The sequence below is a fragment of the Meriones unguiculatus genome, chromosome 1 (assembly GCF_030254825.1).
Source record: "Meriones unguiculatus strain TT.TT164.6M chromosome 1, Bangor_MerUng_6.1, whole genome shotgun sequence".
Taxonomy (NCBI): Eukaryota; Metazoa; Chordata; class Mammalia; order Rodentia; family Muridae; genus Meriones; species Meriones unguiculatus.
In genome coordinates, this window is record NC_083349.1 from 56,653,215 (window position 1) to 56,670,552 (window position 17,338).

The window sequence follows — 17,338 nt, forward strand, 5'->3', positions numbered from 1 at the left end:
TCTGGCCTTAAAGGCATGTACTACTACACCTGGCCTCTATTGGGTGTTTTCAAGGCCTGGTTTGAAGTTGTTTTCTTCCAAAGAGGATTTGTTTCCCAGGAGCACTTTCCATTGGATGTTGGCTACAGTTTTCCATTTACACACAGGGAAATGTATATTTTGAAGTGCAAGCCACAGGATTTAGTAAAACTTCCCATTCCGCCTTCAGGCAGGCCATTTAATCTCTCTGCATCTGCCCTGTCATCTGTGAAATCTCCTCCTGGTACCCACTGCCTAAGGCTGCAAGGCTGGGATGGGATAGAGTACAGAAATAAGGCGACATCAGTGCTGGTCAGTGAGTAGCTTGCTCTGAGTAACTCCACTCCTGCCCTTGCCGACGGGAGCAAACCAGCACAGCCTCCGCCACAGCTATTGCAGAGTACAGCTTCAGATTTGCTCTGTCGTCAAGGTGAAGTTTAGCGCTTTTCCTGCCTCCTGTGAGTTCTCCGCCCTCAGCTTTGAGGTGGCTGAGCCTCAAGATGCCTGAGACAGATGCCTCTGTCCTCGGTCTTGACGATGGGCTGGAATTGTCTTGGAGACGATTTGGAACTGGGGACCAAGAAAAAGACACTTAGAAAGAATTATTTTCTTCAGATGCTGTAGAAATTGGTTGGTTGCGATTTTTTAAATTATTAGATCACGGATGCACCTCAGAAAAATACAAAAAAGAAAAAAATTCATTATAATTACATGGTAGAGTAACAAGAGGTTAGTAATTGTATGTGTCTGAATGTTTTGTCTGCATGTAAGCCTATGAACCACATGCCTGCTTGGTACATGTGGAGGCCAGAATAGGACTTTGGGTCCCCTGGATCTGGACTTATAGACAGTTGTGTGCCAAATGTGGAAGCTAGGCCTCAAACAGGGTCATCTGGAAGGACAGCCTGTGCTTTGAACTGCCGCGTCAGCTTTCTAGCCTCAAATTGTTTATAATTTTTAGTCATGTGGAAAGTCGACAGTAATATAAAGTAAAAGGAAAATTGAAATTGTTTATTTGCATGAAAATATCTTAACTCCTTTCTGGGAAAAGGAGTAAAATAAGTGCATTTAATATGTGACCCAGAGTACAGGAGAACAGTACAGGTTTTGATTGTTTGTTTGTTTGTTTGTTTGTGTGGGTTGTGGTTTTGGTTTGATTTGGTTTGGTTTGGTTTTTCAGCACAGGGTTTCTCTGTGTAGCCCTGGCTTTGCTGGAACTCAGTCTGTAGACTAGGCTGGCCTAGAATTCACAGATCCACTTGCCTCTGCTTCCCAGTGCTGAGATTAAAGGTGTGCACATCCACTGCCTGGCCAGTCAGTTCTTCTGAATGGTGGAATTCTAAGTAATTTTTTTCTCAAAGGCAGCATAGTGCAGTGGTTGGAGGCTGGGCTTGGAGTCAGAAAGTGGTGTAATGAGATCTGTAATGAGATCTGGTACCCTCTTCTGGCCTGCAGACACGCATGCAGACAGGATACTGTATAAATAATACATAAATAAATCTTTAAAAAAAAAGTCGTGCATTTAGTATCTGTTTAGTTTTTGACACAAGACAAGCTCCTGTTGTTTCTTTTGGGTTGTTTGGATGTGTAGATCTATGGTAGGGTGCTTGCCTAGCATGCAGAAAGCTTTTTCTTTTAAGTGAAAGACGGATCTAGATTTCAAAGAACTTACCTGTGTTCTGGCATACTTGGCTATAAATGGTTGGTGTTACTGAGTTCCTTCTTGGTTTGAAGGGGTTTGTTTGTTTGTTTGTTTTCCAAGACAGTTCCTTAGTGTACTCCTCCCTACCCCCAGAAAGGATTTCTCTGTGTAGCCTTGGCTGTCCTGGACTCGCTTTGTAGACCAGGCTGGCCTTGAACTCACAGAGATCTGCCTGCCTCTGCCTTCCCAAGTGCTGGAATTACAGACGTGCACCATCATTCCCAGCTTTGGTTTGAAGTTTATTTCAAAAAGCAAAGGGGACCTATTAGTTTCTGCTTTGTGGACTTTAAGGCATTGCTTTGGCTGTTCATGTATATATGATGACTCTTTTTTCCCCTCCCAAATCATGGGGCTGGATATTCCTAGTAAGGTAATTATTCCCATGATCCTCTTGAATAGCTCAAAAGAGGGGCCAAAGTCACTTTTGAGTGTTTTATAATGAAGCCGGGCTACTTTGAAGATACAGACCTGTCATTAGTGCACAAATGTGACAGCTGGGAAAGTCCACTGGCACCGTAGATAGTGTTAGATACAGTGGGAGAGCCTAACTGCAGCTTCAAGGATGATCAACCACAAAGGGCATCCTGGCCGACAGGACAAGCTCCCAGAACACAGCTGTGCTTTTCTGTTAACCCACCTGGTCTCACTGTCTTACTCTGTTATTCTTAACCCATCTGTATTGATTCCAGATTTTTTTTATGTTAAACATGTACTTCTTTATAATCAAAGAGCAAGATAAAAATGTCCAGTAACAAGTTAGAGACAATGGCACAGAACTTAGAAAGCTGAGGCAGCAGAAAGCTCAAGGTCAGCCTTGAGAAATTCTGTGAAACAAAAAAATAAACCTTTAACAAACAGCAAAGGTTGTTCAGACAGTCCCTAACTTAGGATCCTTCCATTGTCTTTATTTTTCTTCCTTTCTTCTTCTTCTTTCTTAAGATTTATTTATGTATTATTTATACAGTATTCTACCTGCATGTGTGCCTGCATGCCAGAGGAGGGCACCAGATCTCATTGTAGATGGTTGTGAGCCATTATGTGGTTGCTGGGAATTGAACTCAGGACCTCTGGAAGAGCAGCCAGTGCTCTTAACCTCTGAGCCATCTCTCCTGCCCCTCTTTTTATTTTTTTCCTAAACACACACACGTGTATGTAGAAATCAGGGGACAGTTTGTAGGAGTTGTTTCTCTTCTTTCACCATGTGGGGCTCAGAGAACAAACTCAGGTCATGAGCTTGGCAGCAAGTACCTTTACTCACCCAGCCATTTCATCAGAAGATGCAGAAGTGATAGACAATCAGTAGAAACCACACTTCAGCTTTTACTTTTGATCTTTTCCTCTGCTAGCAATGTACAGGGTTGACATCCTCCCCATGCTGGGTAGCAGCTGTCTCCACCGCTCGTGGACAGCTGACACTCAGCCTGGACTGTGTTGCTAAGCTGCCATGATCTATATATTACAGCCACTAGGTGCATTTCTGTGTCAGTATTTTCAATTTATAATGGATTTAGGGGTACATTGTAAGATGAGGTACATCTGTACAGAATGTACCTGGCTCAGGGGCTAGGGGGTTAAGCACTTGCTGCTCTTACAGAGGACTCAGCTTCAGGTCCAGCTCCCATGTGGCAGCTCACAGCCATCCATAGCTCCAGTTTCAAAAGGCTTCACAGCCTCTACTGGTTTCCTTGGACACCAGGCATGTACATGGTGCACTCATATAAAATGAAAATAAGTAAATAAAAGAGATAAGAACATACTTGCCTGAAGATTTTATTTCCTATCTGTAACTTGGGCTTCCACACTCTTCCCTGCTATTCAGAAAGTGTCCCAGTGCCCTGAATACACAGGGAACAGTGCAGTAAAGTGCCTGAGAGGCCAAGGCCAGAGAGAGGGCAAATTACAGCTCAAGTGGCTTCAGAGAAGCTGAGCCTCTGCATCTGTCTTGCGCAGGTCGTAATGAGCCCTTGAAGAAGGAGCGACTCAAGTGGAAGAGTGACTATCCCATGACTGATGGGCAGCTGCGGAGCAAGCGAGATGAGTTCTGGGACACAGCACCTGCCTTTGAGGGCCGCAAGGAGATCTGGGATGCCCTCAAGGCTGCCGCCTATGCTGCTGAAGCTAACGACCATGAGCTGGCTCAGGCCATCCTGGATGGAGCCAGCATCACCCTGCCTCACGGTGAGCTGGCAGGGCCCAGGCTCTGTCCTTGCTAGGACTTAGGTTGGGGCTCACTAGCACAGAGGTGAAGGAAAGCCCCAGCGGCTCACATCTCAGTAGTTTCTATTTAAGCTGGTGGAGATGGAGGGGTATTCAGATTTGTGTGGCTCTCTTCGTTTAAACAACTCCTTCTACACGAGACAGAAAGTCAAGTGTGGTGGCACATGCCTGTGATCCCAGCACATGGGAGGCAGACACAGGGATCTGAAGTTCGGGTTCAGGGCCAGCCTGGGTTACATGATACTGTCGAAGGAGGGAGGAACAGGGAGGCAGGCATAGACAGGCTTCCCCTTTGCCTAATGAGAAGACAGAAAGACACCAATAAAACTACAGGCTAAAGGCTTGCTGGAGGCACTCAGGGCCTCAGAGCATCTGAGACACTGATTAGAACCTTGTGCTAACTGGGCCTTGACTGTTTTCCTGTGTCAACTTGTGACCTTTCAAAGTTGTGTGGTCCAGAGCAGGGCAAGGCTCACATCTGTGCCTGATCCCCTTGTAACCACAGAGGACTGATCAGAGTGTGATTACTGCCACCCAGTCCAGTACCAGCACTTAAGGGATGATGAGGACTAGCACATGCATTCCCGCCTGCATTATATTACTCCAGTGAGGGCCTGGGGCCCAGCCCAGCACCTAGCATGTGCACTCAGCCAGAACGTTGACTAAACAAATGGAAGGTAACACGCCGTTGCTGATGGAGCCGTTGCTGACGGAGCCAGGAAGTTAGCCCCGTGCTCTTCTGGTCATAAGGAGGTCCCAGAGAGCCCTGACTGTGGATTAGACTGGGCACGGTGAAGCAGTAGTGGGTGAGTTAATCTGCGTACACAGATGGGCTCCTTAAACACTAAAACTTGTTTGTGACAGTTGTACAGGCTGAAAGGTCCAAGGTCAAAGGTCCAGCTGTTTAGTTTTGATGATGATTCTTGCCTTTTAGTTTACATGGTTGGCGGGCATGAAGAGAAAGGATGAGGAGGGCTCCCTTGGGCCTTTTTTCTTGTAAGGAAACAGATCCTATCAGATTGGGCCCTTATTCACCCACGTAACCCTATTTTTTCCAAATATACTTCAACATAGGAATTTGAGGGACACAGCATCCAGTGATGCTACAGGTCCCCAGATACACTGATGGCTCTGCCTTTCCCACAGGAACCCTTTGTGAATGCTATGATGAGCTGGGCAATCGCTACCAACTGCCCATCTATTGCCTGTCACCACCTGTGAACCTGCTGCTGGAGCACACGGAGGAGGAGAGCCTGGAGCCTCCTGAGCCCACCCCTAGTGTGCGCCGTGAATTCCCACTGAAAGTGCGCCTCTCCACAGGCAAGGACGTGAGGCTCAATGCCAGCCTGCCTGACACAGTGGGGCAACTCAAGAGGCAGCTGCACAGCCAGGAGGGCATTGAGCCATCCTGGCAGAGATGGTTCTTCTCTGGGAAGCTGCTTACAGACCGCACACGGCTCCAGGAAACCAAGATTCAGAAAGACTTTGTCATCCAGGTCATCATCAACCAACCGCCGCCCCCCCAGGACTGACAGGCAGCTGACTGCTGGGGGGAGAGGCTGTGGAGGTCCCCTGCAGCCTGCCGCTGCCTTCCAGTGCTGCTGTCTTCTCCAGGGGCGCCTCCTGCCACCCTGCTGTGTGGCTCTTGTGAGCTGTGAAGGGACTTGCCTTCCAGGGCACTGGATCCACCAGTGCTCAGCACCCAGGGAGCAGTGCTGCCTGCCACACCCAGGCCTTGCCAACCTTGTTGGGGAAAATACACCTGGCGCTCTCCACCACAGGTTGGAGCCATGGGGGCCGGCCTGCAGACCTGGAACCCAGATCTGTCATCTGGTGCCACCACTGTGCTCACTCCAGTTTTCTGCTCAGGGTTGGAAGAAATTGCTGTCTGCCCCCTTGATCCTTCACCGTGACTCTGTCCTGGGCACAGTGCCAGTCGCCTGGAGGGGAGGGAATCACCAGTGAACCCCAGGGCTTGGGGAGCATGATGCGGGCCTCTCTGCCTCTCCCTGCACCCAGCACAATCGGCAGAGATGAGGCAGGTGGTCATAATAGCCAGGCTTTATGGCAGGGATCTGCACAGGGCCATCCCCAACTGTAACCCAGGCAGGGTGGGGTCTGCAGCCTGGTCATGGCCCCAGCAGGGCCCTGTGTACAGACACATCTGCATTTTATCAATAAAGCCTTTTGCTCCTCTCCTGCCTAGCACTTGCCTTTGCATTCACAGCATGGTGGAGCCCAGAGATCCTGCTGGTTTGGCTACAGAGGGACACTCTAGAGTGTCCAACCCCACCTGCTTCTTGTGGGCCCTGATCTCATCCAACCCCTCTGTGTTCCTGTGGGTCCTGAAAAAAAGCCATTTCACTTCCGAGCGCACTTTGCTTTTCTTTAAAGTGGAGATGGCTGCCTCCTACAGCGGTTGCTGGGACAGTTAAGCGGGAGGCAGCTGTGGAAGAGTGAAGGAGCCCCCACAGAAGGCAGCATGGGCTGTGGGCCAGCTGCCCCACAGAGCTGGCTCGGGATCTTGGAGATGCAGTGTCCATGCTGTGTCAGAGCACGGGGTAAAGAGCTTTCAGAACTGTGAGCCAGACACAGGCCGGTTTCTTCTGGGGAACTGTGCATATCACCAGAGGGGAATCTCAGGGTGTAGAAGACTAGACAGAGCTGGGGCATTTGTAGTCCATCAGCAGGTTACAGCTGGGTCATAATGACCCAGGGCTTTGGGCTGTGAGTCCCAGGTGAGGAGCTCAGCCAGTACAGGTTGGCCTTTCGTCTGCATACTCTGTTCTCAGGGAGTGTGGCCAGCTCTGCCCAAGGCAGCCTGGCATTGCTTCGTACTCCTTGTTAGATGTCCTTGGCTCTGCACTCTGACTTTTTTTAAACAACTCTTTTAAGTTCTGCTGAGGGCCCTGGGAAGACAGGACAAACAGACGGACAGGGTCTGTTCATAGCTAATGGACATGCAGTTAGCTCAGTGCTTCACTAGGGTGTACTGTGGGACCCAGGAGCTGCCACCAGAGGGCAGCATCTGCTCCAGCTCTTGCCTGGAGACAGTCCCAAAGGCCCACAGGTCTGGCCCCGGCTGGCAGCGTTTCTTGCGTCCACCAGATGGCACTGCCATCCAGGCCAATGGCAGCACGTGGGTCCTTTGTGCAGCCCATTCACCCTGGATAAAACTTAGCCAGTTCCCAGCACTGAGGACACATTGGACAGGCCCCTTCCTGCAGCTGTCGTTTTGGGGCGCTGTGCCTCCTGGCTCCGGTAGGCCAGAGGTTAGGGGAGGGGCAACTTCCCTGGCCTGGGCAGTGGCTTCCCATGCTCCCTGGGGCTGTCCGAGGTGAAGGTGACAGGTGGGGGAGGCAGGTGGAGAATTGAGCCAGTGAGCTCATGACAAAGGCGCCCAGTGGGCGGAGTGGGTGCTCTGGCCTATAAAGACCCCATGCCCAGCGGCTCACGGAGACAGTCATGGAGGGCACCATGGAGGGGCCTGAGGCAGTGCAGAGGGCCACAGAGCTCATCGAGCAGCGGCTTGCCCAGGAAGAAGAGACTGAGGTGGGAGCCAGGGTGAAGGGTGTGGGGGAGGGCGGGCTCCAGGTTAAGGGTACATCTGTGCCATCATGGGAAGGGAAAGATGGTCTGCTGCATGGGTACAGGCAGCATGCCCTTTCCCAGGGCCCAGCCGGGCCCATTTGCACACCAGGATGTTCCCAACAGAGTTGTGGGTGGTGAGAAATGGGGTGTCAGCCTCTCAAACTGGCACTTGGAGGGGCAGACCTTCCTGAGACCCTGCCCACTCGCCGGGGCTTCAGGAGATAGCCTGAACTGCGCAGAGGAAGACAGCTGAGCACTCTCGGGGAAAGCCAGGAAAGTGAGGTCCTGAACCACACCCCTCAAGCTGTCCCTTGGATACCGGGGCAGGAACATCTCCATGTTTCCTTTGCTGCAGGAGAATAAACCAATAAGAGCAGGGAAGGGAGATGCAGAGGGCCAGCTGGGACTTACTCGGGACTGTGGGCGGCACTTGCAGAGGCCGAAGGCGCAGAGACGCCGAAGTACTGTCTGCTCTAAATGTTATTAAGAAACAGTTAGTCCAGGTGTGGTGATCCATACCGATAATCTCAAAGGCGGAGCTAGCCTGGGCTACATGGTGAGATTACAAAAAAAAAAAAAAGGTGGGCACTAATTTTAACCAACACTTTATTTGCATAGTCGGCTAAAAAGAAGGCAGAAATGAAATGGTCAAGTAGAAAATGGACAGTCTCGATGAACAGGGTGGGTGAGTCAGCTCAGCCCCCTGGGACTACTTGGTATGATGTATGAGCTGGGGCTTTAGGAGCAACAAGTGGAGTCAGGATAAGGAGAGCGTATCTGAGGCTGGAGAAAGAACAGGAGCTAAAGTCTTCATGGTGAAGGTAAGGAGGTAATGGGAGTGTGTGGTAGTAAGTGCTAGGGCTGGGAATGGAGGCAAAGGACAAACCAGAGAAGGCCAGGTAAGAGGCACAGGCTCTGCGGCCAGTGAGGAGCCACTGAGAGTGAGGGAGAGTTGTGCCATCTGATCTGTTTTCTAGTTGGTTCTGATGTCGCTAAAAGGAATTTGTTGGGGGCGGGGAAGCCAACGGGAACTCCGCTTAGAAGCACTCATCATATAAGAGAAGAGATGAGCTCAGACTTCTCAAGGGGGCGTGTGGACAGCACCTGGGCATCCCCCGAGAGCATGTGCACATGGCTGTCGCTGCTGGCAGGAGAGTCATGCTGCTGTGTCATTTCTGGAGCCTTGCCACAAGACACTGGGAACCTTCTTCGGGGGGCAGGGGGGGGGTTGCACAAAACAGTCCTCTTCCATTCGTCCATCCGACAAATACAGCCACAGGGCTGCATGGTGCCCCCAGGGCCAGCCAGCCTTCTCGCCCAGATCCCCTCCACGCCAGCCTCCGGGCTGAGCACTTTACAAGCATTCTCTCCGATCTCAAGTGTGTCTGTGGGATCAGGTGGGAGTTTGGTTTTGACTCCCAAGCCTGCATCCGATTTCATAAACGTGCCTTGAGGGCAGGCTCTGCCAGCCCACAAACACAAATCCAAAAGGGGATCTGCCTCAGAGTGGGTGGCAAGGGGATCCGTAAATACTCCCTCCTGCCTCACTGTGGTCTCTCAGGGAGCCTCCAGCAGCCTCTGGCCCCTCCTCAGGTTGAGGAAATAGAAGGCACAGAGGCCACCTCAGGGTCTGCAGCCTATCAGATCATCTTTAGCCAAGAACTGCAGGATGGGCAGAGGTGCCGGGTCTGCATGCCATTGCTCATTCACTCATTCATTGTTCGCTCACCATGTGTTAGATGAGCAACCACACTACATGCCAGGCCTTGTCACAGTAAATGCTGGAAACAGTAGGTGATTAAGCCCAAAGTCTGCCCTCTGGATGCTTCCTGGATAATCCAGTCAGGGTCCCACAAGCAACAGTAGTTGTAGCCCAAGGCCATTTCTTTTTTTTTTTTTCTTGGAAGATGCATGAGGCCAGCATGAGACCCCAAGTCATATAGTCATATAAACCTGGTAGGTGGATCGTAAAATCATAAACCTGGCAGGAAAGGCAATCAAGGGGACTGACTGTCAATGAACACTTGGAGAGGGGCGTAGCTCAGGTGGTTGAGCACTAGACTGTCATGTGAAGCCCTGAGTTCTATCCTCGGCACTATAAAAACTTAAAGTACATGGGAAGCATCGGAAATAAAAACCAGAACCTTCCCCGGGAGAGGCTAACGCCAGGCCTCAGTTGGAAATGAGTAAGGTGCCTGGGCCACATGGGGGCAAATTCTTCCCAGCCGCCCTCCTGCCTTGTTATCCTCAACCTGGGCACATATGTTTACCCAAGCTGCTTGGGAGACTCAGAGTGGAGAAGCATTCTGGGAAAACCAGAACTCCAAAGAGGAGGTGCAGTGCACCGTGACCACGTGACCACGAAGGCTAGAAGCTGCTGTTCCATCCAAGCTCTAGAAATGCAGTCAGTCAGAACTGGCAAGTTTTTATGTTGCCCAAAGGGCTGTTGTGAGGGGGGTCATGATGGGCTGGGGGCTGGAGCTCAGTGGTAGAGATCTTGCCTAGCCTCTACAAGGCCTTGCTTCAATACCTGAGGGTTGGGGAAGACTGAGACCAAAAACTACCCTCTCTGATCACTATTACCTCATCAAAATGACTTTTTCCCAAATAGTCCCCTGTATCTTTAGGTTCTGCCTCTGTGGACACAACCAACCACAGATGGAAACTTCCTTACATTTCAAATTTATATTATGTGTGTGACCATTTGCCTGCGTGTATTGTTCTAGCGTAAGAATGGCCACACAAACCACCCAGACTCGGGTCTCAGTTAGATATGGATAGTTTATTGGAACACCTATTCCAGGCTGATCAACCAGGGCCACGTAAGGACTCGGGAGCCTAACTGTGACATTTACAAGTTAGTTCTCACAGCAGGTTTTTCATAGAAAAAAACAAATGCAAGAAGAGATGGGGAGGGGCTGGAGAGATGGCTCAGTGTTCAAGGACACTGGCTCTTCTTCCAGAGGTCCTGAGTTCAATTCCCAGCAACCACATGGTGGCTCATAACCATCTTTAATGAGATCTGGTATCCTCTTCTGGCCTGCAGGCATACATGCAAGCACAATACTGTATACATAATAAATAAATAAATCTTAAAAAAAGAAGAAGAAGAAGAAGAAGAAGAAGAGATGGGGAGGGCAGTCACACATTTTGGCCAGCCGTACAAAGCAATATTATGTTTTTGGCTAACTAGCAGAATATTATCAGCTGTCCTTTAAGCTGATTGGTCCTAAGTAAGGTGAGTGAGGCAGGGCTTAGGCTCTTCTGGAGTACATCCAAAGTGTAGTCAGGGGTGTGGATAAGAAGGGTGCAAGCAGAGTGTAGCCAGGTGAATAGATAACAAAGTATGAGTTATGCCACTATTGAATCATAAGGTCAGCTGTGAACAACTGCTTCCAGGAGGCAGAGTAAAAGTTTGAAACTTTGAACTTAATTTCACTTTAGAAACAAAATGGAAGCTGAATACAAAGATGGCTGCAGCTTTGTTAAATGGCAGGCTGCAACAGTGCGTCTTGCACCACATGCGTGTCTGGTGCCTGCAGGGGGCAGAGGAGGGAGCTGTGTCCCCTAGAACTGGAATTATGGATGGTTGTGAGCTGCATGTGGATGCTTAGGAATCAGACCCAGGTCCTCTGGAAGAGCAGCCAGTGGCTTGTTCTTAACTCCCGAGCCCTCTCCCCAGCCCTTTGGAAATTTTAAAATTTTATATTTGTAACGAATACGAGCAGATTTCCCCCTTGTCTTTACCCCCTCAACAAAAAGACAATTATATAACATTTGCATTGGATTAGTTACTGAAGATAATACTAAGGTTAAAAATATTGGGTGTGCAAGACTGGGGCTGGAGAGATGGCTCAGTGGTTAAGAGTGCTGGCTACTCTTCTAAAGGATGTGGGCTCAAATCCCAGCACCCACATGATAGCTCACAACTGTCTGTAACTCCAGTTCCGGGGGATTTGACACCCTCACACAGCCATACATGGAGGCAGAACACCAATGTAAATAAAATTTTTTAAAAATTAAAAAATATATACGGGACTATGTGTGTATAAGTTATTAAGAAGTATGACATTTAGGAAAAAAAAGGACTTAATGTATACTAGACTTTGTTGTGGTTTTGTTGCTGGGGGTTTTGAGACAGGGTCTTACTAAGTAGCTCTAGCTGGCCTGGAACTCAAGCCATGTGGACCAGACTGGCCCTCCAAGGCAGTAATCCTCCTGTTTCACTCTCTTGGGTGCTAAGCTTGAAGGTGTGAAAAACTACACCCAGACCCCCACCCCCACCCCAAATTCTCATATCCTTCCATTTGGCCGAGAACCACACGAACAGCCGTTTCTAACTAATCTTAAGTAGCTTTCAATGGCTTTCCAGAAACTTCGAAGAGCTGCTGCTCCTGGGAAGCTGTCCATGGACACGCTAGTGCTGGAGGAGGAGAAGCTCCATGGGGTTCGGAGTCCCGCTTTACAAAAGGTTAAGGTAAGCGTGGGGACCTGAGATTCTGTGCTCAGGCGACAGGCCAGCTGGAGCCCCTGCCTGCCTCACCCTGCTGCCGGCTCAGCTCCTGTGTCATCCCGTACCATCCCGCATCACCCCACACCCTACCCCAGTGTGGAGACGACGGGCCCTCCTCACACAGGGCCAAGAGCGAGTGCGCAAGACGTCCTTAGACCTGCGGCGCGAGATCATCGACGTGGGCGGGATCCAGAACCTCATAGAACTGAGGAAAAAGCGCAAGCAGAAGAAGCGAGACGCGCTGGCAGCGGCCCAGGAGCCACCTCCGGAGCCGGAGGAGATCGTAAGAGTCCTGACTCGGACAGAGGTGGGTAGGGGAGCCTGGGAGGCACAGAAGCACCCTACTAGTCTCGGTTGGTGAATGTTCTACCTTCAGACTGGCCCCGTGGATGAGGAGACGTTCCTGAAAGCTGCAGTAGAGGGAAAACTGAAAGTCATTGACAAGTACCTGGCAGACGGAGGCTCCGCTGACACCTGTGATGAGGTGATGGCCCCCTCCCCCGTACCTGCTTCCCTTTGAGGGCCCCCGCCAGAACCTAGTCGGATCCTGGATCAGCTCCACTTGTGGGCCTGTTTGAGAACACTCATGTTCTTAGGGTGACTTAGACAGCCCCGTAGTGGGACTCCTTTACTCACTCCACAATTTCCCCAAATCCTTTTTAGACCTTTCCCTAGCTCGGACCACCTCCATAACAAATGTCACATATTTCTGTATGGGAGAGAGAGAAAAGGAATCCAGCCAGGAGCGCTCAGGAGATTTGGTCGGAAATCCTGTGTCTCCGTTCCCTAGCTGTGGGACCTGTGGCTGGGCTGTTGCCTCCCCAGGATCCAGGTTCTGCTAGTGTGAGCATGGCCTATTGCCTTCTCAATACGTTCCGATCAAACGGACCGTGAGTGCCTCAGTGAGTGCTGAGTGCGTGGGAAGATTATAAAGCATGTTCGGAGATGAGACACTTTCTCATGGTGTGCACCCATGCTTCTTTTTACAGTTATATTTATTTACTTGAGGCAGGGTCTCACCGTGTAGCTCTAGCTGTTCTGGAACTCACCATGCAGACCAGGCTGTCCTTGAACTCACAGAGCTCCACTTGCCTCTGCCACTGTGTTCTGGGATTACGATAGTTTATTAATATTGTTAGTAGTATTTGCAGTGGCAGAGCATTGTGTGTGTTGGGCAAGGGCCCTACAACCGAGTCACACCCCAGCCCTATCTTTATTATTCCACTGTAGAAGTATGTAACATGTTGACTTGGGATGGCATTAATTATATTACAGTGTCGTGTGACTATGGCCACCGTCTGTTTTTAATTTTTTTCTGCCACCTATCATACTTTTTCTGCCCCCTCCCATTTTTTTTTTTTTGTTTGTTTGTTTCATTTTGTTTGTTTTTTGGGTTTTCCAGACACAGTTTCTCTGTGTGGTCTTGGCTGTCCTGGACTCACTTTGTAAACCAGGCTGGCCTCGAACTTACAGCGACCCACCTGCTCCTGCCTCCCTGAGTTCTGGGATCAAAGGCATGAGGCACCAGCTGCCTCTTGGCACTTTTAAAATGTTCTTGCTCTCACCTCTCTCATGAGGCATAGTCCACCAGTGACCACCCACCCTTGGGCCTGATCTGCATGGGGTAGCAGACACCAACCCCATCTTTTCTGTCCTTTTGCCTCCAGGGGTCTTAATCTTTGTTTTCTCTCCCATTTTCTACCTGCTGAGGGTAAAATACAAGAAAAACAAAACAAAACAAGAAAAGGGTCGTGAAAGACTGCCCATAAGCAGATCATTAGCACGTAGAAAGACTTTGTCATGGGTTCCCTGAACCCAAAGCAGACAGCACCCTTCAGAGGGGGAAGTTTGTCCCTTCCTTGGATCAGTAATCAGGTGTGGCCTGTGCATCCAAGCCCTGACCAGCACTAGAGGAAACAGAGCTCAGCCTGTCTGTGCTCCCTTAGACTCAGGAATCACCCGGGAGCAGCTCGGCATAGCGCTTTCCGTGGAATCGTGGCACATACCTGCGAATCATCACTAACCAAGCATCATAGCAAGCGAGGGCAGAATCTCAATGCCCAGCAGTGGAGCCAGCTGGGCCAGCCGCACAGAGGCACGGCTGGCTGCGTGGGGGAGAGTGAAGGGCAGGGCTCCAAGGCCAATCTGAATAAGAGCGGCTGACTACAGAACACACGGGCTCCGAGCTTTGGCAAGGCCTGGGCCTCGCTTTGATGAGATACAGGCTCAGGCCTGACACGTCTTTCTGGGGGGCAGTTCCGTCGGACAGCGTTGCATCGGGCCTCCCTGGAGGGCCACATGGAGATATTGGAGAAACTTCTGGAGAACGGAGCCACCGTGGACTTCCAGGATCGGGTGAGAGGACCAGTATGGGAGGAAGGTAAAAAGCAGATCTAGTGCCAGCAGAATTCTGCTTCATGTCCAATCTGTGCCAGTAGGGGTAGGCTCTACCTCTCCACGTCCTGTGATGTTGGGTACTGCCCCCTGAGTGGCCTCCAGGACTCTCACTCGGACTTGTTGGGCCGTGGGTTGTCCGTCCTACTCCCTGGACCTTTCCTTGGTTTGTCCCTCGCCTTCTTGGCTTCAGTCCTTCCCCAGGGAACTTCTTCACTTCAGCTCTGTCATTAAGTCCCACCCATTCCTTGTAGCTGGACTGCACAGCCATGCACTGGGCCTGCCGAGGAGGCCACCTGGAGGTGGTGAGACTCCTGCAAAGCCGAGGAGCCAACACCAACTTGAGGGACAAGGTGAAGCAGCAGCACGCATTGGGGTGCTACAGGGAGGATGGGGCAGCCCATGGCAAGTGCGCTCACATGGTTGGCAAGTGGGCTAGCCTGGATCCTAGAGTGGCTGCCGAGAAGCTTCAGGTCATCCAGGGGCTTGGGAGTAGCAAGTGCTGAGAGGAGAGTCAAAAGCCTTACCCTCTTGGAGGTGTGGTCCACTGAGAAGATGCAGGCTTTGTTCATCCATGCCACCTGCCATCCTTCATCCTTCACCTCCCCATCTGCCAATTTATTCATTTACTTATTAGTCTATGATCCTTCTCCCCATCCATTTCTTTACATGCAACGTCGAGCAAGTGAGCAAGTGCCTCGGCCTCTCAGACACTGTTCCTCCGGCTGTAAAACTTACGGAGTTCTTACATAGATTAGGAGGGAAATGTTTGTAAATGAACTACTACTTAACTTCAGAAGCTTTTGCTCTATCTCTCACAGCCATTTCTCAATTAGTGGCATCTAATATAATTATTCAAAGGAGCTGGAGCACACCTTTAATCTCAGCACTCAGGAGGCAGAGGCAGGAGGATCTCTAGGTTCAAGGCCAGCCTGGTCTACAAAGCAAGTCTAGGACAGCCAAGGCTACACAGAGAAACCCTGAGAGACAAGTAAAAAACAAAACAAAACAGATAGGCTGGGGTCAGTGTGCAACTCCATAGTGACATACTTAGTAGCATGTGCAAGACCGTGGGCTCCATCCCCAGCACCCCAATAAATAAACAAGCCAGTTACTTAAAGAGGAACCTCTGCAATCCCAGCACTTGGAAGGCAGAGGCAGGGGAATTGAGAGTTTGCAGCTACCTGGGTGACATAGTGAAACCCTGACCTTTTTTTTTTTTTTTTTAAGTGGAGGAGTGGGTAGCAGCTCACTGCTGCTAGAGGGGAACCACGATAGGGAAGCCAGAGGAGGTGGCACTTAGAGCTAGCTGTACAATTAAATGGCTGGCAAGGACAAAGGCATGTCGGACCGTTCTGTCAAGGCGCAGGCCTTGGCGCTCATCCGGGAGTAGAATTAAGCTGGAGACAGGCTAGCTCCTCCACAGCAGGACACCATCGTTTAGTCCTGTGTCCTCCCCCACTCCCCACAGCTCCTGAGCACTCCCCTGCACGTGGCCGTCCGTACTGGACACGTGGAGATCGTGGAACACTTTCTTTCCCTGGGCTTGGATATCAATGCCAAAGACAGAGTGAGTGCTTGCTTCCTCTCCCCTGCCCAGCCAGTATGGGTGTAAGAGCAGCCCACAGGCTGCCAAGGGCGAGTGATCCTTCCGTACAGGACCCTGGGATGGCAGCTTCTGAGCATGGCCTCTAGCCCGGCCCCTGTCACCCAACTTGCCCACTGGCCTCAAGGGTCATCATGTGCCACACTGACTCTAGGAAGGGGACAGCGCCCTCCATGATGCTGTGAGACTCAACCGCTACAGAATCATCAAACTGCTGCTCTTGCATGGGGCTGACATGATGGCTAAGAACCTGGTGAGTTTATTTCTCTGGCTTGGGTGGTAGGGTGAGCCGTTGCGTGGTGGATGGTCTGCCGAAGCCATGGGCAGCCACGGCCTGGGTACACGTGCCATTGGCTCTGGGCCATGCCACCCTAATCAGCTGCCTGCCCAGATCTTTCTCTCCATGTGTCAAGATACAGAGCACAAGTTCAGAGGAACAATTGAAGAAGTGGTGAAAGGACTTCCCCAAGGTCCCCGATAGGGCAAAGGGGATCCCAGGGTTCACTCCCCATTACAGGGGACCAGCTGGAAGAGAACCAAAGCACTTGGTTGCTATGACCATTCGAGCACCTCATGTCGATTCTTGGTGGGCCTCGGGGTTTTTCTGAGGATAGATGTCCTCTGATCCAAGCCTAATTTTTGGTCCGCAGATCAATCACAGAAGAGGGAGGTGGAAAGGTCCTCCCACAAGAAAGGCTAAGGGGACGTTAAGGAAAGCAGAGACATATGCAGAGGGTGTGGCTGCCCTCAGCTCCAGCACTTCAGTCATTGGGGCTGGACAGCTCTTAATGAAGGCATTTCCCTGCAGCCTCCCAGGCTCCGCCCACTAGAAACCAGTGGCACCCATAACCTGTAGCTGTGAAATGCAAGATGTCTTTACCCCCTGCGCATTTGCGTCCAGATGAGAGCCACTGATGTAGCTGAGGGCAGTTTCTGGTGGGCTGCTGGAGTCTGAATAAATCTGTTTTCTCCAGGCAGGAAAGACCCCCACGGACCTGGTCCAGCTATGGCAAGCAGACACCCGGCATGCCTTGGAGCATCCTGAGCCAGAATCAGAGCAGAATGGACTGGAAAGGCCTGGGAGTGGGCGTGCAACACCCCAGCCTGGACCAGTCCAGTAAATACCTACCCCGAGCTGCGCATCCTTCCCCCTACTATGAGCTGCCTGCAAGCCAGTGTAGCAGGAACACCCCCAGACTCAATGCGATAAAGATCTGCCTTTGCTATTTGTGGTGTTTGTGTCCGTTTGTGCTCCAGGCACATAGGAAGAAAGACTGGGTGTTAGGGTGAACTTGGG

The 17,338-nt window shown here is 50.8% G+C and overlaps 2 protein-coding genes across 2 annotated transcripts in view; both read left to right on the plus strand.

The window, feature by feature from the left end:
• Positions 1-6,133, plus strand: part of Ubtd1 (ubiquitin domain containing 1) — a 54,814-nt gene extending 48,681 nt beyond the window's left edge. Inside the window, exons 2-3 of the mRNA XM_021661407.2 lie at positions 3,671-3,898; positions 5,084-6,133. Of these exons, the coding sequence (XP_021517082.1) occupies positions 3,671-3,898; positions 5,084-5,469 (614 nt within the window). The 3' untranslated portion in view covers positions 5,470-6,133. The remainder of the gene's footprint in view (positions 1-3,670; positions 3,899-5,083) is intronic.
• A 1,254-nt stretch (positions 6,134-7,387) lies between these two features.
• Ankrd2 (ankyrin repeat domain 2) lies at positions 7,388-17,266 on the plus strand. Its single transcript, XM_021661414.2, has 9 exons — positions 7,388-7,489; positions 11,901-12,005; positions 12,166-12,324; positions 12,418-12,525; positions 14,298-14,396; positions 14,690-14,788; positions 15,907-16,005; positions 16,196-16,294; positions 17,016-17,266. Exons 1-9 carry the CDS (start codon positions 7,403-7,405, stop codon positions 17,160-17,162), a joined length of 1,002 nt encoding a protein of 333 aa, XP_021517089.1. The 5' UTR covers positions 7,388-7,402; the 3' UTR covers positions 17,163-17,266.
• The last annotated feature ends 72 nt before the right edge of the window (positions 17,267-17,338 follow it).